We start from the raw sequence: 23,664 nt of genomic DNA, 5'->3' as shown, positions 1-23,664 counted from the left end.
ACGCAGAAACCCATTTACAACGTCGCACGCATCTACCTATTCTGGCTGCCTACATAAGCTAAAAAAAGCATGTCTTATTAACATTGTCATTTGTTCCTCTTTTGTTCAACCACTAATGAAGCGTTCTCTCGTGTTTTTCAGTTGTGTGATAAACTTTCAAACGGTGGATGGCGTAGAGCTTGGAGTCCGGTGGCTAAGGTGCCTGTTGCGTACAATACAAGAGAAAGCCAGTGGGTTGGATATGATGACATGAACAGTGTTGCTTACAAGGTAACAAGATACACGTGTATAACTTACATGTAGTTCAGATGAAACTCTTCTTTGCATAGCATAATGTCTCCAGCTACCATTTAAATTGACTCTGTCCATGAACCAGAGAAGGTAAGGGTGTTCGTTGCTGATTGCTTCGACTTTGATCGACCAGTTGGTTGTAGAAATGTGTATAACTAACACAAAATACGAATGTTTTTTCATTCTACTGACCGTTTTGAATGACACAACTATTTTAGAATATTTATAAATTTTTGTCATGGTACTTTTTTTTTCCTGTAGGCACAATACATTTGTGATAAACGATTAGGCGGAGCAGTGGTGTGGGCATATGATTTGGATGACTTTGGTAACTACTGCAACCAAGGAGAATATCCTCTTATCCGACGCTTGAACGAAGTTTTAGAAGGAAGAAGATCGCCTACTGAACCCTCATTTCCAACAGTACCGCCGCCGGCGACAACAGAAAGCCCTGCAGCTACGGCAGCCTCAGGGGGCTCTGTAGGTGGGGGTTCCGCACCTGCTACAGGTCCGGCACCCAATGCCGACGATTTTGGGACCTTTAATGAACCAAGCGGAGACACCCCCGTGTCATACCCAAGTAGCGGCCCGTGCACTCCTCTGGCTTCTGCGTCTCCACCAAACCCACGTCGAGTCGTCTGCTATTTCACTAACTGGAGTCAATACAGGTCCGGAAATGGGAGATTTCTCCCTACGGATATTGATCCATCTTTATGTACGCACATTATTTTTGCCTTTGCCTCCCTGAGTACCAGAGGTCAACTGATGTCTACCGATGAGTTTGGGGATCTCAGAGAAACTGAAGGTAAACCTGTAGAATGTTGTAAGAATGTTGTTTAAAGAATATTTAATTTTTTTAGGTAAAAAACTGCGCCATTTTCAAATAATTCATATTTTTGTTTGAGCAGCTTTAACTACAGGTTATAATAATAATATGTTTCTTAATTCAATATAATATCTGCGGCATGTTTTTTAAATACAAAACCTCCCACTGTCTAATTATCTGTTAATACCCTCAGGACTATACCACAGAGTTGCTGTCCAGTTAAAGCAAGACCACCCCAATGTCCGGTTTAAGGTCCTCCTTGGTCTTGGTGGATGGACAATGGGCAGTGCCTCTTTCAGTAGGATGGTGTCTACGCGATCTAATAGGTGGGTTGCGTATGAAACTGATAACACCCATCCTTCACATTGTGAGTTAGATTATAATAAATTTGCTTCAGTGATTCTGTTGGCTCAATGGCAAGGTTTGCCAACTTTATTGAGATTTTATTTGAAGGTTGACTGTTTAAAGCCATGTAGTAGGCTGATTTTGGTAGTTGTCAGGCATAAATGATTTCGATCAAAAGTCACTTCTTATTTGTTGGAGGATAGTGTGTTTGACATTGATTCTATTAAATGTTTTCTTACAAAAGAAAATAAGCCTCCAGTGAGGATTGAACTCACGACCCCTGGTTTACAAGACCAGTGCTCTAACCACTGAGCTATAGAGGCCCATGTATCAAAATAAATCGCCCTAAAATTTCTGTGTAAAAAGTTTGATTGTTCTTTGGGTATCTTCATCAGCACAGATATCCAAGTACCTTTTTATTATTATTATTATTATTATTATTATTTGCACTTGGGCATTGTTACTGCAACCATCATTCGGGTGTCTATTAAAAGAATAATGTCAAGAAATTTATGAGATTTGATGCTTCTGAAGTATTGATAATAAGATTGTGTTTTGTTGTCATTGATCGGGACAAAGTTGATTTATCACGTCGCACAGTTCCTCAGTAATGTCTTCCTCAATTACCGCTTATAGGACAGTTAATCCTCCAGTTGAGTAAAATGCAAGTTAAAGGTACATACGAACCGAGCATCGGTGGAGTGTGGATTCCCAGTAACACATCCAAACCACTTCTACTAGTTTCTTATACGACTCAAATAAATTTGACATGCCAAGCGATAAAATTGAATAGTTCACTTGATCAGCCATAAAAGAGCTTCAGACTGCTCCTTTCCTTAAAGTTTTGGTCGGAAATTTTACCTACATTCGTGACCTACTTTTCTGCCCCTTGACATACAGCATAGAATGCTAGCAGAAAAATCCGTTCAAACATCACTTTCGGGAAAAATTAAACGGTGCCTTTTGGTAATTCTCTTAGTTATACTACTTGAAACTATATGCTGGCATTTGGTCTGTTTTTGTGGCAAAATATTGGCTTTGTATGCATCTTTAAGTTGAGCTTTGCTCAATGAGCAGACGAATCCAATGACCATTCAAAAATACAACTAGAGCCCCTAGTGAGGATCGAACTCACGACCCCTGGTTTACAAGACCAGTGCTCTAACCACTGAGCTATAGAGGCAATTTTTTCCCTACTTCCCTTTTTCACATTTGAGAAATCAATAAAAAAACTGGTTTGTGTTTTTCTAAATCTTTTCATCAGTAAAAGAGCCTTTTTTATAATTTTTGTCACTTGTTAAATACAAGTTTAATTTATACTGCAGCCATCAAGTTTGTGTTGAACAAGAATAATGACAAGAAATTCATGTGATATGATGTTTATTAAGTATTGATAGTAAGATTGTGTGTTTTTTGCTTGACCAGGGCAAGGTTTATTGAACATGCTGTACAGTACCTCAGAAACTATTCATTTGATGGCTTAGATATGGATTGGGAATATCCGGCCTCAAGGTCCGGTAGTTCCCCACAGGATAGACCCAGATATACCATGCTGTTATCGGTAAGGTCTGCCTTTTCATCTAATTGGAACAAAAACAAGGCTTTGAATAGCCGATTAAAATATTTTATACCATTAAACATAAAGGGCCGTTGATATTCCTTATTTAATCATTATGTTTCTTTAACGCCCTCAGCACCATTTTGTATATATTTCAATTTCAGAAACACTTACAATAACAGCTCCGTTTTTTTATTTTAGGAGATCAAAGAAGCTTTTGATAGAGAAGCTCGCAGGAGTTCTGGCGATGGTCTGATACTTTCTGCCTCAGTCGCCCAGCACAAGAGATACATAGATCCCGGCTATGAGATTTGTCACATGGGAAGGCAAGTGAAATGTATTTTTGCCGGGCCCCTTTTCCTTTTTACCCTACTTCTAACGATTACTTTGGGGCTCGGTGGACTGAAATCTAAACTTTTAAAAATTATTCACATCATTTAACTCATTAACTTGATTGTGCATGCATTTTGGTTAATAATTCCATTATTTTATATTTGATAGGTAAAATATTACATTAAGAACCAATCTTGTCTCCAATCAGATATTCATCTAAATTCTTTTAATTTGACATTTAAATTTCGATGTACTATTTCCTTAGAAGTAACTTTTTGTCTGGTTCGTTGTTTATTGTAAACGCTATTGTTGGTATTTCAGAATCCTCGATTTTGTCACAGTTCTCAGCTTTGATTTCCACAATGCACGAAACGGAATAACGGGATTTAATAGTCCCTTGTACCAGAGATGTGACGAACAATACACGCGGTACAAAGACTTCAACGTGGTATGTAATATCCATATGAAAACCATTTATGTATGTATAGAAGTAGCTCAGTTTATCGCAAATATGAAGAGTGGTAAACATATCCTAACAAGTTACTTTGTACATACCTTTATACACGTTGTCCTCTACAGGCTCTTATTCGCATGAATTTGAACATACTTGTGTTTTTAAGATCTACTAATGAAAACGAAATGGCGGCAGTCTGTTATATCATTTTGTTTGCAGTTTATATTGAAAAAATAGTTAGGCATCAATATTACTTTTTTTCATTCTGAAGGATTGGGCAGTGAACTATTGGCTGGACGGTGGCATACCGGCGCACAAGTTAAACCTTGGAATAGCCATGTTTGGCGAGACTTTCACGCTGCGAGACCCGAGCAACGTGGAACCTGGAGCACCTGCTTCTGGCGCAGGTGACGCAGGACCTATCTCGGGAGAGGCAGGTTTTATGGCATACTATGAGGTACGTAGACATTTATATGAATTACAAGGAAGCAAATGCTTGATCAATTCTATAAGTTTTAAGAAAGAAGAAGCAGGTTCCATTGTAAGGTAAGGGATTATTGTTGACATCATATCTTCATTGTGTCAGCGCTAGATGGTCCAAGCAGCTTGGGATGGGACTGGCGCTTTACTAGGGTCACTGATTGATTTTTTTTCACATGTTATGCACAGATATGTCTCTGGTTTATTCTCGACATTTTTCTACTGTAAGAGAGAATTCGTGCACGAATGAATTCTGGCCTCTAGTCTACGTTTTCAGATAAAATCACCGTAAAAATACCGTAAGAAAAGTTGAGAACGGACAAGTCTCAAATGGATGTTGGGTCTGTTATGATATGGGGCTTGTGGTACTGAAACATTTTTATTTTATTTGATGTTACTTAACGAATCACCTGGCTTATGACGGAAGTGTGCGATATAGCACATTGATTAAAATATATTAATATGTTATTATAATAAAGAAAAACATTCCATTAAGAACACCTCCTGTTTGTGTACTTTAGATTTGCGACAAACTTCTCTCGGGTTCATGGACCCGTGTGTTCCACGACCAATCTCAGGCTCCATACATGTACAGTGGGGACCAATGGATCAGTTATGACGATATCACCAGTATAGAAATAAAGGTAAGGTAACCGAGTTTTGAGTGCTTGTGTGTTTATGGCAACTATGTACATTACTTGATGTCAGATAACTGATTACCATGCAAAACAACCGATACAGATAGGAGCAAAAGTTAAATTAAACATTATGTTGCTAAGGCACTAGCGGCCCCCATTGTCAAATGATTCTAATGGATATCGTGTTTAGTAAAATACCACCTGCTGTGTCTTCTAGACGTGCCGAAGCCTTGCACTTAAACATATTTCCAAAAGTTTGATGACCAGGGAAAGAATGTTAGAAAGGAGAGCCCCTAGTGAGGATCAAACTCACAACCCCTGGTTTACAAGACCAGTGCTCTAACCACTGAGCTATAGAGGCAACCGATGTCTTGTCGAAAGGCTCATGCCCGGCCGCTCCTAAATAGTCGTTTTATAACTATTGTTCTGATTTTTTCAGGCGAAATACATAATTGAAAAGGGACTCGGAGGAGCGATGATATGGGCCTTGGACCTTGACGACTTCTCAAACTTATGCGGGGATGGGCCGTACCCACTTCTGACCAAGATCAACTCTGTATTTTTGGTCCCAAGCTCTGCCGGCCCTCTTCCACCACCCCCCGTTTGTCCTTCAACCACAACCTCCACGACGACCACAACGCCTGCGCCGCCTCCTCCTGTCGCTGTTGATTCGGGGGCTGGCCAGACCGGAGGAGTATTACTTATCAATAGTGGGCAAGGTACCGGAGCCGTCGGAGACAACAACGAAGCAGTTGTGGTGGTTGTAATACCATCCACTGTTGATAATAATGCTGTTATAGTATCAAGCAATACTACTGCTGCTGAAAATTCGGTATCTTCCGCAAGAGGTCTTAATTCTGCTTCTTCGACAAGTAAAATACCCACAGCCACAACAGTATCAACAGAAAGTCCACCCATCCCTGTTAATACATTCCGCACTCTGCTAATTTTCCCACAAGCCCCAAGCACTGGCATAGGGGACCCCCCCAGTTCGTCTTTGGCCACAACACCTACGGCACCCATCAGTGAGACTGCGACAGTTATTACACCCACAACAACAATACCACCACCAACAATAATGCCAATCCCCACTACCACTTCCACACCAAGCACAACAACAGTAGGAACTTCATCAGCTGCCATGACCACGCCCACTACCACTTCTACTCCAGCAACCACCCCTACAACCACATTGGTGAACACACTCACAACCACTTCGACAACCGTCTTTGATGACACTGCCATTATTTTAAATATTGTCGAATCTAATGATAGCGAGAACGATTCATAGCCCATCGTTTTTTCAAATTATCTTAAAGAGCTTTCAGTCGAGTTTTCAACCGAGCAGTCTTGAAAAAGACCACTTAAGTCCTTACTTTCGGAAGCAAGTTGCCGCCCCCTTATTTACATCTGTTATCCCGTCCAACCATGATTGCTTATCCTTTACCTCAAGGATAACAGAGAGATAGTTTGTGGAAGATTGTATCAAGTGTCTGCTCCCTTACGTTAATATTAAAATGCTGTTAGAACCAATCTGTTTTGTATAAATAAAAGCAGCAGTAGCATTGATAGAAATAGCAATAACTTTCTGCACTAAATTGATTCACTTTATGACTGGCATAAACTAAGCCTTGACAGATACTATTAAGACTATTTATATGCTTTGTGATAAGCAAAGACTTCTACTTTAACGTATTCATATTTTAATGATTTATTTCTTCTTACCGTTTGCATGCATAATAGATTGAACTGATGATTTTATAGATTGCATGATTAGGTGGAGGCGGGCTCTATAGAATTTCAAATATTATATGTATTTTGTAACTTAGAAAGTATTGTAGAAAAACAAAATTGTTTATGCAATAGCTCACAAAGGCGACTTTTTTAAGATACAATTTTTTACTCACTCGTCTGATTGGTTAAAATTTCTACGTCTTTTGTCTCGAGAGAATGAAGCATCGTTAAGATATAATGAATTAAAAGCATGCAATATAACAGGGAACGAAATACACAAGGTTTTTTCGTGGAAAAACTCATTTACCTAGTTTGAGGCCATATCAGGTAAGAATTTTTCTATTGTGTTTTTGTATTTTGCATTCCCATGTGCCTTGCACCTCTTTTCTAACGGTATTCAATTTGACTGATGATGTATTATCCACCTGCGACCCAACCACAGCTTATGTTTCTGTAGTTCTATGGTATCCATATCTCTACAACCATAACCAAAGACAAAATTGCATGTACAACGTGCTGGTACGTGCGTCCATATGTTTAGTTGTTCCCATTTACCAACAGGGCTTGGACCAAGTCAAGCGTTATTTGTATAACTTTCCTATTGTGAAATGTCAAAGTCAGATTGTTATGGATATAGTGTCAACCATCGTTTGTCGCCTTCATCCCAACCTTGAGGTCGGTGCGGTTAATTAACCGATTTACGTTGACCGTTGTTGCATGGGTTCTTGATGTACCGTTTGTGATAGAATTGTCCGCCGGTGTCCGCCTTTTCCGTTATATTTCCCGCGAAGTTGCAATATTATTTATTATTGTTTTCCTGATATTATAATTATACCTTCACCTTTACCTTCAAATGCATGCCCTACCATATTTACTAACAGTGGGTTTTATTTAGGCTGATGAGTAGGATGCAACTAGTAAACTAATCTTCCTTTGCATGTGATGCTGTGTTCAGCTATTTTAACACTGGAGCCATTGTGAAGCGTTTCGTAAAATTACACGCAAACAATATTCTTTTGTTTTATTTTCAAATGTAATAGTAATGATTTGTAGATTTGGTAACACGTTACTTTTTAGTAGTAGTACAGTAAGTAGCATTGTAGCATTGTGGAGAAGGTTTTGTTTGAAGATGGCTGGTTATACTAGACTGTTTTGCGTTGAGACGGCGAATATCTTGCTTATTTTTCTCCGTTGTATTGCAGGTGCTCTTTCTGCGGGAGCTGATTCTGGAGCTGTGCGAACAGGTATCAGCTTATTAATTGCTGTATATTCTGTCTAAACTGTTGAATGTTGAAAATAAATGAGCTCGATATTTCCAAATTCCTTTATTTCCTCACACATCATTACGATTATGTCTTCTTTCCAGAACCTCCATTCACATGTAACGGCAGAGGGCCTGGAATCTATGCAGACCCATTCAGTTGCAACAGCTTCTATATCTGTGACACTGGTTTCCAGCAACTTATATCTTGCGAGCGTGATTTAGTTTTCCACGCAGATCAAGGCATTTGTGGTTCTTCAGATGGATTTACGTGTAATCCTGCATCCTTACTTACAACTACCACCACAACTACCACCGTCAGACCACCACCTCCACCGCCTTCAACCAGGGCACCGGTCGTAGTTATCCTTCAACCAGCCACTGCTCCTAGAACCACAAGACCACCACCACCACCGCCTCCAACCACCAGAGCACCGCAAATAATCATCTTTCAACCAGCCGCTACCACGCCCAGACCGAGAACCACAACCACCAGACCTAGAACCACAACCACCAGGCCGACAACCACCACAACAAGACGGACAACTACAACCACCAGACCGACGACCACCACGACTACAGAACCGCCCCCTACAGGTAATGTTGTCTTTAAAATCAGTTTGAATTTTATATACATTGTGTATTTCATTTGGGAATCTATTCATGTTTTTTTTTGCGTTTGTTTTAGGATGTCAGTAATTTATATTTTAAACGGTTAGTTATAATAAATCGAAATGACTGCCAACACATACGTCAACATGTGGAACGGAAAAGCTTACGGATGATTCGCTGACCCTTCCTATTGCACACTTTTATGTGTATAATGGTGGCGACATCTTGTGCAATCCAAATGTAAGATTGCCTCAAAGGGTCCGAATCAGATCCGTCATTGTGGCGGGGCACCCGCTGCAAACAGCTACCAACAACTTCCCCAACTTCTCAAACACTACTTGCAATGTACAACGACAACAACAGCTACACTATAGGTCAGAGAGCTACAACACCAGGTATTACCACAATGACAAGTACACCACCTACATGTACAGGGTAATTACTTTATAAAATTTTATTAATTCCATGACACATTTGTAATAAAAAGAATATATAGTTTTATATTCTTAACATGGAAGGCTTCTTTGGGGGTTTTATTTTCAGATCTATCTTGGTATTTTAAGTATAACAATTTTGCAGTTTATGGTGGTGAAGATGTGAGTTTAATACGGGATTTATGTTAACATTTAGAAAATAACCCGAGTAAAATTTTCAAGGAATTCGCACAGCGAATAACACTGTGCTTCAGACTCATTGTTATCCTTTTCAGCGTATCCGTTTACATGCGAGGGCAAAGGACCAGGATCCTATGCAGATCCTTTTGATTGTTCTTACTTTTATACGTGTTCTGGTGGTCGGGCTACAAGGGTACCTTGTCAGTTTGGATTGTTGTTCAACCCACGTCGTCGTTCTTGTGACTGGGCAAGGAATGTTAACTGTAGACCAGCAGTGTTGGTGACCAGACCAACAACAACTACAATTTCAACCACAACTACAACGACAACGAGACCACCACCTACTTCTAGACGCACTCGCCCTCCTTTTAACACATTCAGAAACCCCCGACCCCAACTAACACAAACATCGAGACAACCAGCACAGCGCCAACCAATACAAATCCAACCAACCCCACAAAGAACAACAATCCCTACAACCACTGGTCCACCACCAACAGGTATGCGTCTGTCATGTATGACATTCATAATATTATATTATCTTTTTTTTTAACATTTTAACTTGAAACTGTCACCTTTTTAGCAAATTATAATGGGTAATATGCCTCATAACATATTATCCATATGCTTACTCCATTACGACATCAAGATTTTAAATGATATTTGACAGGTATGTTAGTACGTGCATTTTTATAAGTTTATCGCAATTACTGCCATAAAGGTGACACCAAAATATTAAACATGACTTTTTATGGATGTTTTCTTCCCTTAACATTTTTGTTCACCTATTTTTGCAGTGTCCGTCTGAGAACTTAAAACAATCTATCATTATGTAAGTCTGTGTTTTGTGAAAAAAAGTTGCATGCCTTTTAAACTCTAACTAACAATGACGATACTTCACAGTGGTCATTTTAAATGTTTCGTCGCCAAAAGTAAGTCTTGTAGCGACATAATCAAACTATATTTTTCAGCATATCCTTTCACGTGCGATGGAAGAGGTTCTGGTACCTATGCCGATCCTTTTGATTGCGAACATTTTTATATTTGCACCGGTGGTAGAGCAAGACGAATTTCTTGCCAACCTGGACTGCTTTTCAGTCCAAGCCTCGGTTCCTGCGATTGGCCAGGAAATGTACAATGTAGACCAGCCATTCTGGTCACAAGACCTACCACACCTACCACAACTACTACCACAACCACCACTACAACCACTCCCCCAGTACCTACAACAAGTAGGGTGACACAACCAACAACTACTACTAGGTCGACAACACCTACTACTACAACTACCACAACGACAGGTCCGCCACCTACAGGTAAAATACCCTGTCAGTAGGTGAAATTCTGATGGTATAAAGAACTCTGTATTGTGTCACGGGGTTTACTTGCATGTTTTGTAGAGAATAGCTGATTTTTAAGACATAACCCATTATTTTAAAAGAAAAGTTATATTAACCCCTATTGTAACAAGAGTGAATCTTTTGTCCGTACCTGTAATAATGTTGCCTAATGTTTTGAATGTGAACCTTATTGTTTCTATAAGGCATCTATTAATTTTCAGCCTATCCGTTTACATGTCTTGGTAGAAGGCCAGGATCGTATGCCGATCCTTTTGATTGTTCCTACTTCTATGTTTGCTCTGGTGGTCGGGCACGGCGACTGTCATGTCAAAGTGGATTAATGTTTGACCCAAGACGCCGAACTTGTGATTGGGCGAGGAACGTTAACTGTAGACCTGCAATTTTGGTTACACGGCCCACTACTACCACTATTCCCACTACTACATCCGCAGATAATCAATTCACGTTAAGACAAACGTCTCCGTCACTTCAAGTCATTCCTTCCAGGGTCAATCCGAGGATTGATTCACTCCAACCAATCAACCAACCCCCTTCTCTACCGCAACCAACCAGGCCTCCACCACAAACACTAATACCACAACCTACACAACCGCCACAACCAACAACTTCGACTACAACCGGTCCGCCACCAACAGGTATGCAGTAGGCTTTCAAAATAACTTTTCTTTTCTGTGATATAGTTCTGTTTAATATGCATGTGTGCAGTTCTCAAATTATTAACACTTTCATTTCTTTCAATTCACCATTGCGTACAATTTAGATTTCTCACTTTGTTTTGTAACATTATTGACTTTATCTGTTACCTCACTGATGTGTAAATGAATCTATCCTCTCAACTTTAAATTAACAATGTTGGAACTTTCAGCCTATCCGTTTACATGTGAAGGCAAAGGACCAGGATCCTATGCAGATCCATTCGATTGTTCCTTCTTTTATACGTGTTCTGGTGGCCGGGCTACAAGAGTACCTTGTCAGTTTGGATTGTTGTTCAACCCCCGTCGTCGTTCTTGTGACTGGGCAAGGAATGTTAACTGTAGACCAGCAGTGTTGGTGACCAGACCAACTACAACTACGACCACAACAACAACGACAACTACAATTGCACCATCGACGACTCGGTCTCCCGAGAGACGCACACTTCCCCCACTGGTTCAACCTGTTCCAAACAGTAACACATTTAGTAATCTTCAGCCCCAACCGACATTTCTTCCTCAACCATCACAACCACAACTAACCCCACCAGCCCAACCCACACGACCACCACAAACAACCACACGGCCCCCACCAACAACTCCTACTACAACTCTCCCGCCGCCTACAGGTATGGATGGTATATTTCTTACCATTAATGCACTAGGAAAAAAGGGAGGAAGTTAACGCATCTGAAGCCGAGACATATGGCCAGCTTTGACTGGCAATACTTCTCGTGTCCTAGACTTAATGAGCAGCCCCATTTGATACTATTTGCAACGAAATTAATTAAATTTTTCCTACATTATTTTCATGAAAAAGGTACAAATAAGTCATCAGCTTTTGAATGCGCTACCTTCTTTACTAAAACCAATGAAACGTTTGAGTTGTCCTTTTTTTAACATGACATAAGTTGATTCTTATATTATGATTGATTGGTAATCTTTTGAATAGTTCCTTTTTAAACTTGCACGTTTAATCTGTATCTCACATTGTCTATATTTGTTTCTGTCCAAGTAGTGTGAAATTGTAGTTTCTATTTACTAATTTCACATGTCAGAAATTTTGTCAAGGCAAGTCTTTTTGGTGCATGCTAGTATTAAAAAGAATTTTCTAAACTGTAATAACTTCGGTGTCAATTCCAGCCTATCCGTTTACGTGCGAGGGCAAAGGACCAGGATCCTATGCAGATCCTTTCGATTGTTCCTTCTTTTATACGTGTTCTGGTGGTCGGGCTACAAGAATACCTTGTCAGTTTGGATTGTTGTTCAACCCACGTCGTCGTTCTTGTGACTGGGCAAGGAATGTTAACTGTAGACCAGCAGTGTTGGTGACCAGACCAACAACAACTACGACTACAACAACAACGACAACTACAGTTGCACCATCGACGCCTCGGTCTCCCGAGATACGCACACTTCCTCAACTGGTTCAGCCTGTACCTAATAGTAGTACATTAAATGAACTCCAGCCTCAACCGACAATTCTTTCTCAACCATCACAACCACAACCAACTCCAGCAGCCCAACCCACATCACCACCTCAACCAACCACACTGCCCCCACCCACAACTCCGACTACCACTCTCCCGCCGCCTACAGGTATGGATGATATATTTCTTACCATTAATGCACTAGACAAAAACGAGGAAGTTGACGCATTTAAATTCGATATATGTATATGACCTGCTATCACCGCCACAACCCTTTTCCAAAACCTCCCACTCTTATTGAGCAACCCCATATTCCATGTATATGTAGCGAACTTCCTATTAACAAATTCCTTGGTAATAATCATGAAAATAGTACAAATAAGTTATTGGCTTTGAAATGTGTCATCCTCCTTTTAAAAATTAGTGGAATGTTTGGGCTTCCTCTTTTTAACACAAGATAATTTGATTCCTGGTGAGTGTTTACTTGCCAATTAGTTTCTTGTTCAGCATGCACGTTTTAACGGTATCACACATTGTTTATTTTTGTTTCAGTCAGGGAAGTGTACAATCGTAGATTTTTGTTTGTTTGTTTTACTAATTCATAAGTCAGTCATGTTTGAATTTTTTTCAAAGCAAGTCAGTTCAGTGCATGCAGGTAATAAACGTCTTTCTTACTTCTCACTCTGATATTCTTAACTGTAATAACTTCGGTGTCAATTCCAGCCTATCCGTTTACGTGCGAGGGCAAAGGACCAGGATCCTATGCAGATCCTTTCGATTGTTCCTTCTTTTATACGTGTTCTGGTGGTCGGGCTACAAGAATACCTTGTCAGTTTGGATTGTTGTTCAACCCACGTCGTCGTTCTTGTGACTGGGCAAGGAATGTTAACTGTAGACCAGCAGTGTTGGTGACCAGGCCAACTACAACTACGACCACAACAACAACTCAACCAACAACTCGACCAACAACTACTAACACCCAACGACAAAACGTTCCTCTCCAACCTACACCGCCACTGATACCGACACTATCTCCTCGAGAAACCATCCCGCCTCAACCGCCACTACAACAAACTCCCCAACCCCCATCAACAACCACAACCAACCCAACCACTACAACTACCGACCCACCGCCAACAGGTAGGCATGGGCCATATATATATATATATATACATATACTATCGGATCGGCATGAGAGTTGATGAGAGTTTCAATGATTTTATCTGTAGTGAACGTAGCAACCTTCCTAACAAAATGTTAAGATTGTACATTTTTATTTTTGCATGAAATGTAATAATTTAAAGTTGTGATGTTAGTTTTTCTGTTTTTATCGAGTAAATACTTTGTTCTACTGCATGTATCTTAACCCTTCTGGCATGTACGTTGAGAGAATAGAAGCGATTGATTTGAACTCCATAGAACACCTAACATTTAGATATTTCTAGAATGATTATTATGACTAGTTTACATCTTCTTGAAGATTTTCTTGGTAGATGAGTTTAACAATGGTCTAACGTGTAGCAACAGTCCTCCTGTAAGCCCACCCTTTGACCGTGAAAAGTCGATGTTTCAAAACCAACGGCCGCAGGTTACAATGCCCACTGTACAAAAATGCTCCCGCAGACAGGCGAGATACTGGCAAGAGGTTCACCAAAGACATGGGAGTAAAAATAACACATTTTACTGTTTTCTTCCAGCTTTGCCATTCACGTGCCAGGGCAAACCATCAGGATTTTTCGCGGATCCATTTGACTGTTCAGCCTTTTACATTTGTAACGGCGGCCAGGAAAGACGTGTTCAGTGCCAGGGAACTCTGCTGTACAACCCAAATATCCAGTCTTGCGACTGGCCAGCCAGGGTCCAATGTAGGCCAGCTGTTTTGGTCACTCCAGCACCAACCCCCGCTCCGACCACTAGGCCCCCACCGCCTCCACAACCAACAGCGCCACCTGCAGGTAGGATCGGGGCTCTGTCTTTTTTTACCGGTTAGGCGTTCGTGCTAAATGAAATGATACACTTGTCTTGTATATACTATATACGTATGTACTAGTTGTGCACTAACCGATGTCATATTATGTTTTATATACGATAACTAATGTTATATTCCGTTATAACACTGTTCTAACCTGGGAAATGTTGCCTAGTCTACTGTTATAAACTACATTGGAGGATAGGTTATGGATGTAATTATACGTGAAATGCTTTGACCAGTATGAGGCACTGTTTATAGACCGTTTGATAGATAGCACCGTAAGTAAACCAATTACTAGTGCAGCCGCATTAACCTAACTGCTTTCTTGATCCCATGGTTGCTTTTCTTGAAGTAAAATATTAGAAGTTAATAATAGATCTGTCTTTAACAAATGTCTAACTCTGCTTTAAAATTTTACTGCATTTTTATATTTTTCAAATACTTTCTTTATTAATGAGTTCATTGCGGATACGCAAGACTGATTCTTAAGTGTCGTAGTCGTGCTTGATTGTTACGTTTGGTTGTGAGCTTTTAATGACAAATTTGGAGACCTAATTAAAAAATGCTGTAACCGCTCGCTTTCTATCGTAATATGTTTGCATTTAATTTTGATTAAAGAAACAGCCAATGTGAGATCAGTTAATACATTAATTGGATTAGGATTTATTTCACAACATTAACAAAGCTGTTATGTCTACACTTGATTGCATTAGTGGATGTAGGATATTACAAAACACTCCCCCTATCCCGGGAAGTATTTTTTTAAATTAAGTGCATGAAATAAGGCTTTAGGCCCACAGTGGGGTAACTCCTTTACCCCTTTCTGCTTAAAAAAAGGGTGGTCCTCCTCTAGACCAACGTTTTGTATTGTGTTGTTTGGATTTAATAAAATGTTTATTATACGTCGTAATGTGTTATTTCGCCTAAAATACCTGGTAGTTGATATTTTTCAAATATATCTTGTCTCAAATATAAATTCCTTTCAACGATAGCAAATGCAGAATATAGGAAGTAGTCAAATATTCAGCAGCTAAGCATAGTTGTTTTAGATGTAAAATCGTGATAAGCGTGGTATGGTTTCAAGGCTTTTTCTTATTTTTACACCCCGACTTTTGCCGTTTCACTGCTAGCTTAATATTGCCCTTCCCAGCAAACACAGAACGTTTTATAACGTTGCCATTACGTGACCATGTCGTTCTTTGGTAAAAAAAACGTTATGGTAACGTTATTTTAACGTTCAGTGTTAGCTGGGTTTCGCATTCTACCTTAAGTATCACAAAGGACGTACATGTTAATGAAAAGAGCTATCAGGACACCAAAGAAATCGAAGCTTTGGGTTCAAATTTTATCTTATCGGCTACCTTATAAAATTTATAGTTTTTATTGAATTGCTTGCAAATGGTAAGTAAATATTTCAATGGATAGTCGATCGTTAACTGCCAATATTAGAAGAACAATCTATATGTATTTTAAACAGGACTCTGAGATGCGCTTTTGAAAGAAGGTTTAAAGAGTTCGTAGTTTCTCGCGTCGCAACAGTCGGTATGTATTTGACTGTTTTACAAAATTTAAGCTGCAAATACAAATCGTTAGCCATGAGTTGGAAAAAACGACAAACCGATCTTTTATTAAGTAAGAATTCCACAAATGAAGTATTTTTGCAGGACCAACATTTTCCTGTGCCGGAAGACGTGGCACCTTCGCCGACCCAGCAGACTGTTCCTATTTCTACGTCTGTGCAGGATCTCTAGAACAACGCATACAGTGTGTTGATGGGAGACTTTATAATACGGTCACTGGGTCCTGTGATCTGCCCAACATAGTGGACTGTAGCCTTAACCTAGCTACTGCTGTCACAACCCGTCGTGTGCCGGTAACAACAAGGAGACCGAGGACAACTACAAGGAGACCTACAACAACTACAAGGGGTATGTACATATCAGATCAATAAGATAAAGGTTGCTCGGCCAACACGCCTGACAGCCCTGACGGGACTTTTGTGGGCTGTGCTTCCTATGGGTTGCACTGTTTCATTGGTCTAAGCACCATACTATCCACCTGCAAGCCCAGGTGGGGTGCCTAAATGAAAGCCACAAATAGCTGCAGAAATGCCCCAGCTGCGCAAGCTGGCAGGGTAATATACAACTACAACCTTGTACTGAAACCAACTGTAAAGTGAATGTTAACAGAGTAACCAAACACAAGGGCTTTCAGCTGTCATTTTAGATCACAATAATTGCTAATATTACCATTGTTTTAAAAGAGGGCATATTAGAAGTAATATGTAAAAAAGAATTCCAGTAAATTGTACTTTCATCAATAGAAACGACAACAACTAGTCGTACTACAACCACTACAACTAGAGGACCTCTTCCCACTACCACGACAGGTACGTGAACTGATTTGAATAAGATTATAAAGAACAACGTTTCTTCAATCATGATAGGAAAACCCCACACCAAGTTATATCGAGAGCGATTTGTTGTACATGGTGTAAATCATTTTCAATTCAGGACATTAATTTTGTAAGAATACCCATGATGTAATCGGACACGTTCATCATAGAATTTTCCAAGAAGTTGGATATTTATTTTCTTTGTCACTATAAAGTACGTAGATCACTTGCCTTAGTATGCTTTTTTGTATTCATGCAGCGGAATCAATAGCTCGAGCATCGCATTATTCGCCTATACACCACCGCTTTCACCCCATATGTATCTGTTGCTTCAATCTTGATAAGGTATTGCTGCTTCATATACGCTTAATTCACACACGACCACTCATAGATCTTTGTACATGTAACTTCCCGATTTGATATTTGCATGGTTTATCTCTGTAAGCTTTCTTTCAATCGGTTGGCTCGGCGTGGTCCTCTTGCTTTTTCAAATACGTGTCAAATGTATTTCTGGATTATATTCAGATGTCTTTTAGTCGGTATTTCTTGGCGCATGGTTAGTCTACGGCAACTTCTGTTGATGCAGGGTTTTGTAGTATTTATGCTATTTCGTTGTTCTTGGTAGCTCCAGGTGTCTCTGAGGTCGATTAGGTCTCTTTCATAATGCTAAATAATTCAGATATATTTGGCAAACCTCCTTGCCATGCCGCTTAAGCAAAATACATCATATAAATGGCTTAAATGCCTGTGGCAAGCTGCTTTAACCCGGAAAGGTGGTCTTATATTAAATATCTTTACAAAACCCGGGGGGCATATCTAGAAGTCTATTTTTTCGAATGCAGCAGCACCATCACAGTCGCCTTGTGCTGGCTGGTCTGGTACTCTTCCCGACCCTAACAGCTGCTCAGGCTATATCCTATGTGATGGCCCAGTACCCCAGCACCTTCAGTGTCCAGAAGGGAGATTGTATAACTTCATAATAGGAACTTGCGATCTGCCTGAATACGTGGACTGTCCCATCGGGTCATCCACTACATCTACAACGGCGGCAACTTACAAAGAGCTCTCTCTCGTTGAAAGAACTTTGCCGACTGTACCTTCCACTCAACCAAATGATTCATATTTAATCATACCAAGGGCATCAGGTAAAAGTATTGGACTGCTTTGATAGTTGTAAAAAAGTTTTTTGAAGGTTTTATGGTAAGTTTAATGGGGGAAGATACTAGTATACTCACTTGCATTAAATTTGTAAGAGCTTGGGAATTACAAAGAGTATCCATTATAGCCCAGAACTGTACTGTTCAATTTTAAGTTTAGATTATGATTGTGATGCATGCCATATTTTGAAAAGTATTATTTCAAAAAAATTAAACCTCAATATCGGTCACCAATGTGCAAAATTATACCCAGGCAGTAACAAAACACTCTCGGCATGGACAATACTTAATCAGCACCAAATCATAATGTCTTCATGTAATGTACTACCATCACATCTTCATAAAACAACAAAACTAATCGGCTCTCCACTTAACATACAACAAAATGTTACTACACAAACTGTCGCTAGATTACCAGTCATGCAGTACCCACCAAAAAATAACTATCAAAAACAATACTAAATGAAATATTTTATTTATTTAATATAGCAACCACAACTACAACACCGCGTCCAACCACCACGACTACCATCCCTCCTGCTCCTACAGGTAAAACAATTAATTGTGAAAAAAATCATTAGAAGAAATTACCTTTTCTCAACCACCATAAATACTGTAAATATTGTTAGCATACTTTATGACTAAATACCTTATTCTTCAACTTTTGTAAGAAGAAACCAATTGCTATTTGTAAATTAACTGTGTACTTCACAGTTGTATAGTTATCATTTTTGTAGATTAGTGATTGACAATGTGAAGTTGTTGATCTGTTTCAGTTCCTCCGTTCACTTGCAACAACAGAGCAAGTGGAACTTACGCTGATCCTTTCGATTGCACAGCTTTCTACATATGTTCTGGTGCAAATGAACTGCGCATTCCTTGCTCGGGGAATCTGCGATTTAACCCCCGTTTAGGAGGCTGTGATTCTCCGGCTAACGTCGGCTGTGTAGAAGTGACGACGCCACCCCCAACTCTGCCGCCAACTACCACCCGGCCGCCTCCAACTACAACTACCACGAGAGCAACTACTACTACTACAAGGGCAACAACAACAACAACAACCAGGAGACCGACCACACAGAGACCTACGACAACAGTGCCCCCTACCCCTGCAAGACCAACAGGTATGCCCCCCTTTAGACAGATAATGATTGTTATAAACAACGAACTAGGGTTGAGTTACGTTTGCTTAATCATAGGGAATTGTCAACCGCAGTCATCAATCAAAATATGAAACATGCTGGTGTATAATAGACCAAGCTGCTTCAATCAATAACGATCTTGTCGACTGACACACCAGCTATAAAGTTCGCCTCTTTTCATCCTGGAACGAACAATTATCGTATAACTATGATCAACAACAGAGACGTATACCAGGCCATTACCAACAACTTATACACCAGTAGAGTGAATTATATAAGTAATTTTAGTGAAAAGTCTAAATCCTACACAGACAACACATCGAAGGTGCTTGACCATGATCTTTCTAATGACACATACCTTACCATTTTTTTATGAAAGTTGAGCATTCAATTATGCATTTTAATTGAATTATTACCCTTTCTAAGACTTCCCATCAAATTGTTTTAAGTGAAATAATACGTTAATGTATAAGCGAGGCATCTCATCACATGTAATCGAAATATTTATCTTTTTCAGCATTACCATTTACTTGTAACAACAGGGCAAGTGGAACATACCCCGATCCATTCGATTGCAGGGCTTTCTACATTTGCTCTGGGGGCAGAGAGATACGCATTCCTTGTTCGGGATCTTTCCGTTACAACCCCCGCATCGGGAGCTGTGATCTGGCGCGCAATACCGACTGTGTAGAAGCTATTCTTGTTTCACCTACCACCACCACCCGAGCACCTACTACCACCACCCGAGCAACTACTACAACCACCCGACCACCAACTACTACTACTACCACCCCTGCACCAACTACCACACGGGCACCAACCACACAAAGGCCTACAACTCCAGTGCCTACAGGTATGATATTTTAGGACTTTTTTGATTAATGGACATTAATCAAGAGTGCTGCACCTTTGTAGTTTTCTTCTTTGCTTTTCACTAACTACATATATATCATAATTTGTAAGCAATTTTCAATTTACTTTAGCGGCACCATTCAGCTGCATTGGAAGAGCAAGTGGGACATACCCAGATCCCTTTGACTGCTCGGCATTTTACATATGTTCTGGACGACGTGAACTTCGAATCCCTTGTTCAGGAGGTTTGCGCTACAATCCAAGAATTGGGGGCTGTGATTCCCCGCAGAATGTAAACTGCGTAGAAGCTGCGACATTGCCACCAACACGTCCTACAACAACCACTAGGAGACCAACGACCACCAGGAGACCTACGACCACTAGGCGACCAACGACCACCAGGCGACCTACAACCACGAGGCGACCGACCACCACCAGACCCACAACGACTGCCGCAGCACCCTCAGGTAACATATATTTCAAAATTGAATATCTTTAGAGCAATCACCGTCAATTTACATGTATAATGCTTGAATGAAAGCGTTGTATTTCAGCCGGTTTAGAACAATGCTAAACTCGTCTCAGTTTCACGGCTAGATGCTAGAGGCGCCACCTAGATGTCAATCACAGAGGTGTATCTCGTCTGAAACCTGTGTAAACATCCTCATCAATTCTCACAAAATGTTCTAAAGGATATATATCTAAACTATATCAAGACAAGCAGTACAACAGCACTTACAATCTTACATTTACAGTTACATTAAAATGTTAAGGTATAAACAGCCATTAATTCATTTCAGTTGCAGCATTTAGTTGTAACAACAGACCAAGCGGAACCTACGCTGATCCATTCGATTGTACTGCTTTCTACATTTGTTCTGGCTCACGCCAACTACGCATCCCTTGCACTGGAAACTTGAGGTACAATCCTCGTGTCGAGAGCTGCGACTCTCCGCAGAATGTCAACTGTGTGGAGATAACGACACTGCCTCCAACCTTCCCTCCAGTCACCACTCGAGCACCAACAACTACCACCAGGGCAACTACTACCACGCCGGCACCGACTACAACCCAGGCGCCAACAACACGAAGAAGGACAACAACAGCTAGGCCACCTCCAGCAGGTATGGTGCAGATATTAATAATATAAATATTGAAATGTGTATATAAATACTGAAATCTTTTAATGATTTGATTCAAGTTTTAACTGAAGCTGGTAACATTTTCCCTTTATTTCAGCTGCTGCATTTAGTTGCAACAACAGGGCTAGTGGTACTTATGCCGACCCGTTTGATTGTTCGGCCTTTTATATTTGCTCCGGTGGCAGAGCGCTTCGTATCCCATGTTCGGGAAATCTGCAATACAATGCTCGTCTCGGAAGTTGTGATTCACCAGGCAATGCAAACTGCGTGGTAACAGCCCTCCGAACGACACCAGCGCCGAGAACAACAAGAAGACCAACGACCAGGGCACCAGTTACCACTCGGGCACCGACCACCACAAGAGCACCAGTTACCACTCGGGCGCCGGTTACTGCCGCACCCCAACGTATGCACTGTACTAAAAAAAGAAAAAAAGAAATTCGTTCAGAAAAAAAAACTCATTCACAAATTGTTATATGTATCCATCACTAAATCGTTTCTTTGTTTCAAATTTATATATGTTGAACCGAAGACAACCAGACTGTGAAAAATTCATGTCCATTTAAATCCCATCACGAGAAGTTTACATTCTATTCTTTTCAACTAAAATTACTTAAGCTTTTTTACGTATATTTGTTACTTCTAGCTACACAATTCACTTGCACGGACAGAGCCAATGGACTTTACGCCGATCCGACGGATTGTGCTGCTTTCTTCATATGTTCTGGAGGGAGTACGCTTCGCATTCCTTGCACTGGAACCTTGCTGTACAACCCCAGTATTGAGAGCTGCGATGCCCCAACTAATGTCAACTGTGCTGGTGCTGTCGCTGCACCTACAAATCGACCGCCAAGTAATAATAATGATAATATATTTATTTAGTGTCTAGAGTCTTTAATTCATTAATATATGTTGAGTAAACTTTACATATAAAACACAAAGTTTTAAAGGATTATTTTTAATGAAAAAATATGGAATTAAAAGTAAAGAAAATTTTCAATCATAAGATTTTCTAAAAAGATAAGTTTTAGTGCTTTTTGTTTAGTTCTGATGGTAACTGATCGCATTCCCAAAATATTTTCTCCAAGTTTTTTAATAATTAGTCCTTAGAGCTTAAAGAGATAATAACTCTTCGTATGAGATCTATATTTCACAATAAAAATATTGTGAACAACTCATAGAAATATAATATATTCTGTTTTACCACAAAAACGGCAGTTATAGCTATTATTCTGATATCTGAGCTTGTGTTTAGACCACGTGACCTCCATTGATGGCTATTCTGTGTTAAAATCTCTTAACAGATTTTAACAAAAAAAAACAAACTTTTTAGAAAAAAACCAGAGTCTAACTTTGAATGTAAAAATGGATTCATTAACCATTGATAAGTATGGGAAAATTGTTGTTTACTCCAGGAAAATTAATTTTTTGGCCGACACGAAGAGTTATTATCCCTTGAACGTGTGATTTGTTGTATTCTGAGATACAAGTTTACAGAGATAATCTGGTGCAAGTCCACAAAAAGCCGCATGTGCGTATTTCAAAAGTTTGAATAAAATCCATGCATTTACAAGTTGCCAGTGAAGTTTTTTTCACATCGGTGTCATGTGATTCCCATAAAAATTTGGAGTAAGAAGACAAGCTGAGATATTTTGGATGCCTGAGATATTTTGGAGTTTCTTTGTTCTTACGATGCTGCAACCATAGAGCAAGGAGTTAAAGTAGACAAGCTTTGAAGTTACTGCAGTAGGGCATTGATGACCGTGACAGTGGCAGAGTTGGTTACACTGTTGTGCAGAGCCCGGGTGTCTTTGATGCTTGAATGATTTTTACTTCGGCTATCTTATCTGTTTATTCATGGTAAATGAGGTATCAAAGTAACCATTTTTGCGTGGGGTGAAACGCCTAATGTTGAAGATCCAATAGTATTTCAGCTAAGTGTTTATGTTGTGGTTGATTGATAACCATAAATTCCATCATTTAATATTATTTTCTTTTTATCATTCATCCTCGCAAATCTGAAATTACATTTGTCACTTTGATCATTGTACACTCATTAATACCACAGTCAGGTATAACTGAGTGCCTTCTGCATATATGTTATAGCCAGTGTTATGAAATCGAAGTATGGCACCCCAGGTCAGGTTGTGAATGCAAAATGAAACTGAACCAAGAATACAGTCCTGTGGACCACCGAAGATGAGTTGCTCAAGGTCAGAAAGTATAATGTCGATGGACCGCAGAATGATTGCAGAATGACTGCAAACAGAAGGCCGTTCATTATTTTCAAAAGCGGAAGTTCAGTGTTATGTTTCGGTTTATGCATTTTACCGCTATTTTTTGTTGCTGTTTCAGATGCTCAAATAGCCTTGTTG

At 39.9% G+C, this 23,664-nt stretch overlaps 1 protein-coding gene and 3 non-coding genes across 7 annotated transcripts in view; 1 reads left to right on the top strand and 3 right to left on the bottom strand.

Moving 5' to 3' along the window:
* Positions 1-23,664, top strand: part of LOC106153229 (uncharacterized) — a 31,266-nt gene that overhangs the window by 6,427 nt on the left and 1,175 nt on the right. Inside the window, exons 8-34 of one of the 4 annotated variants that reach the window (XM_087000305.1) lie at positions 142-270; positions 553-1,096; positions 1,311-1,443; positions 2,888-3,023; positions 3,222-3,346; positions 3,675-3,801; positions 4,079-4,264; positions 4,809-4,931; positions 5,365-5,644; positions 7,862-7,903; positions 8,026-8,517; positions 9,242-9,646; positions 10,118-10,462; positions 10,708-11,142; positions 11,373-11,828; positions 12,343-12,798; positions 13,353-13,769; positions 14,327-14,584; positions 16,266-16,529; positions 16,925-16,990; positions 18,643-18,702; positions 18,930-19,277; positions 19,813-20,148; positions 20,279-20,614; positions 20,948-21,271; positions 21,387-21,695; positions 21,936-22,142. In XM_087000305.1, coding sequence (XP_086856431.1) covers positions 142-270; positions 553-1,096; positions 1,311-1,443; positions 2,888-3,023; positions 3,222-3,346; positions 3,675-3,801; positions 4,079-4,264; positions 4,809-4,931; positions 5,365-5,644; positions 7,862-7,903; positions 8,026-8,517; positions 9,242-9,646; positions 10,118-10,462; positions 10,708-11,142; positions 11,373-11,828; positions 12,343-12,798; positions 13,353-13,769; positions 14,327-14,584; positions 16,266-16,529; positions 16,925-16,990; positions 18,643-18,702; positions 18,930-19,277; positions 19,813-20,148; positions 20,279-20,614; positions 20,948-21,271; positions 21,387-21,695; positions 21,936-22,142 — 7,339 coding nt within the window. The remainder of the gene's footprint in view (positions 1-141; positions 271-552; positions 1,097-1,310; positions 1,444-2,887; positions 3,024-3,221; positions 3,347-3,674; positions 3,802-4,078; positions 4,265-4,808; positions 4,932-5,364; positions 5,645-7,861; positions 7,904-8,025; positions 8,518-9,241; positions 9,647-10,117; positions 10,463-10,707; positions 11,143-11,372; positions 11,829-12,342; positions 12,799-13,352; positions 13,770-14,326; positions 14,585-16,265; positions 16,530-16,924; positions 16,991-18,642; positions 18,703-18,929; positions 19,278-19,812; positions 20,149-20,278; positions 20,615-20,947; positions 21,272-21,386; positions 21,696-21,935; positions 22,143-23,664) is intronic. The other 3 variants (XM_087000354.1, XM_087000397.1, XM_087000466.1) reach the window with 3 other exon arrangements.
* On the bottom strand, positions 1,713-1,785 carry Trnat-ugu (transfer RNA threonine (anticodon UGU)). The gene has a single exon. It is a non-coding gene; the product is annotated as a tRNA-Thr (tRNA).
* Positions 2,573-2,645, bottom strand: Trnat-ugu (transfer RNA threonine (anticodon UGU)). The gene has a single exon. It is a non-coding gene; the product is annotated as a tRNA-Thr (tRNA).
* Trnat-ugu (transfer RNA threonine (anticodon UGU)) lies at positions 5,214-5,286 on the bottom strand. The gene has a single exon. It is a non-coding gene; the product is annotated as a tRNA-Thr (tRNA).

This window comes from Lingula anatina, chromosome 1 (assembly GCF_051362555.1).
Source record: "Lingula anatina isolate TDL-2025a chromosome 1, LinAna3.0, whole genome shotgun sequence".
NCBI lineage: Eukaryota > Metazoa > Brachiopoda > Lingulata > Lingulida > Lingulidae > Lingula > Lingula anatina.
This window is presented reverse-complemented; position numbering and strand designations above follow the sequence as displayed.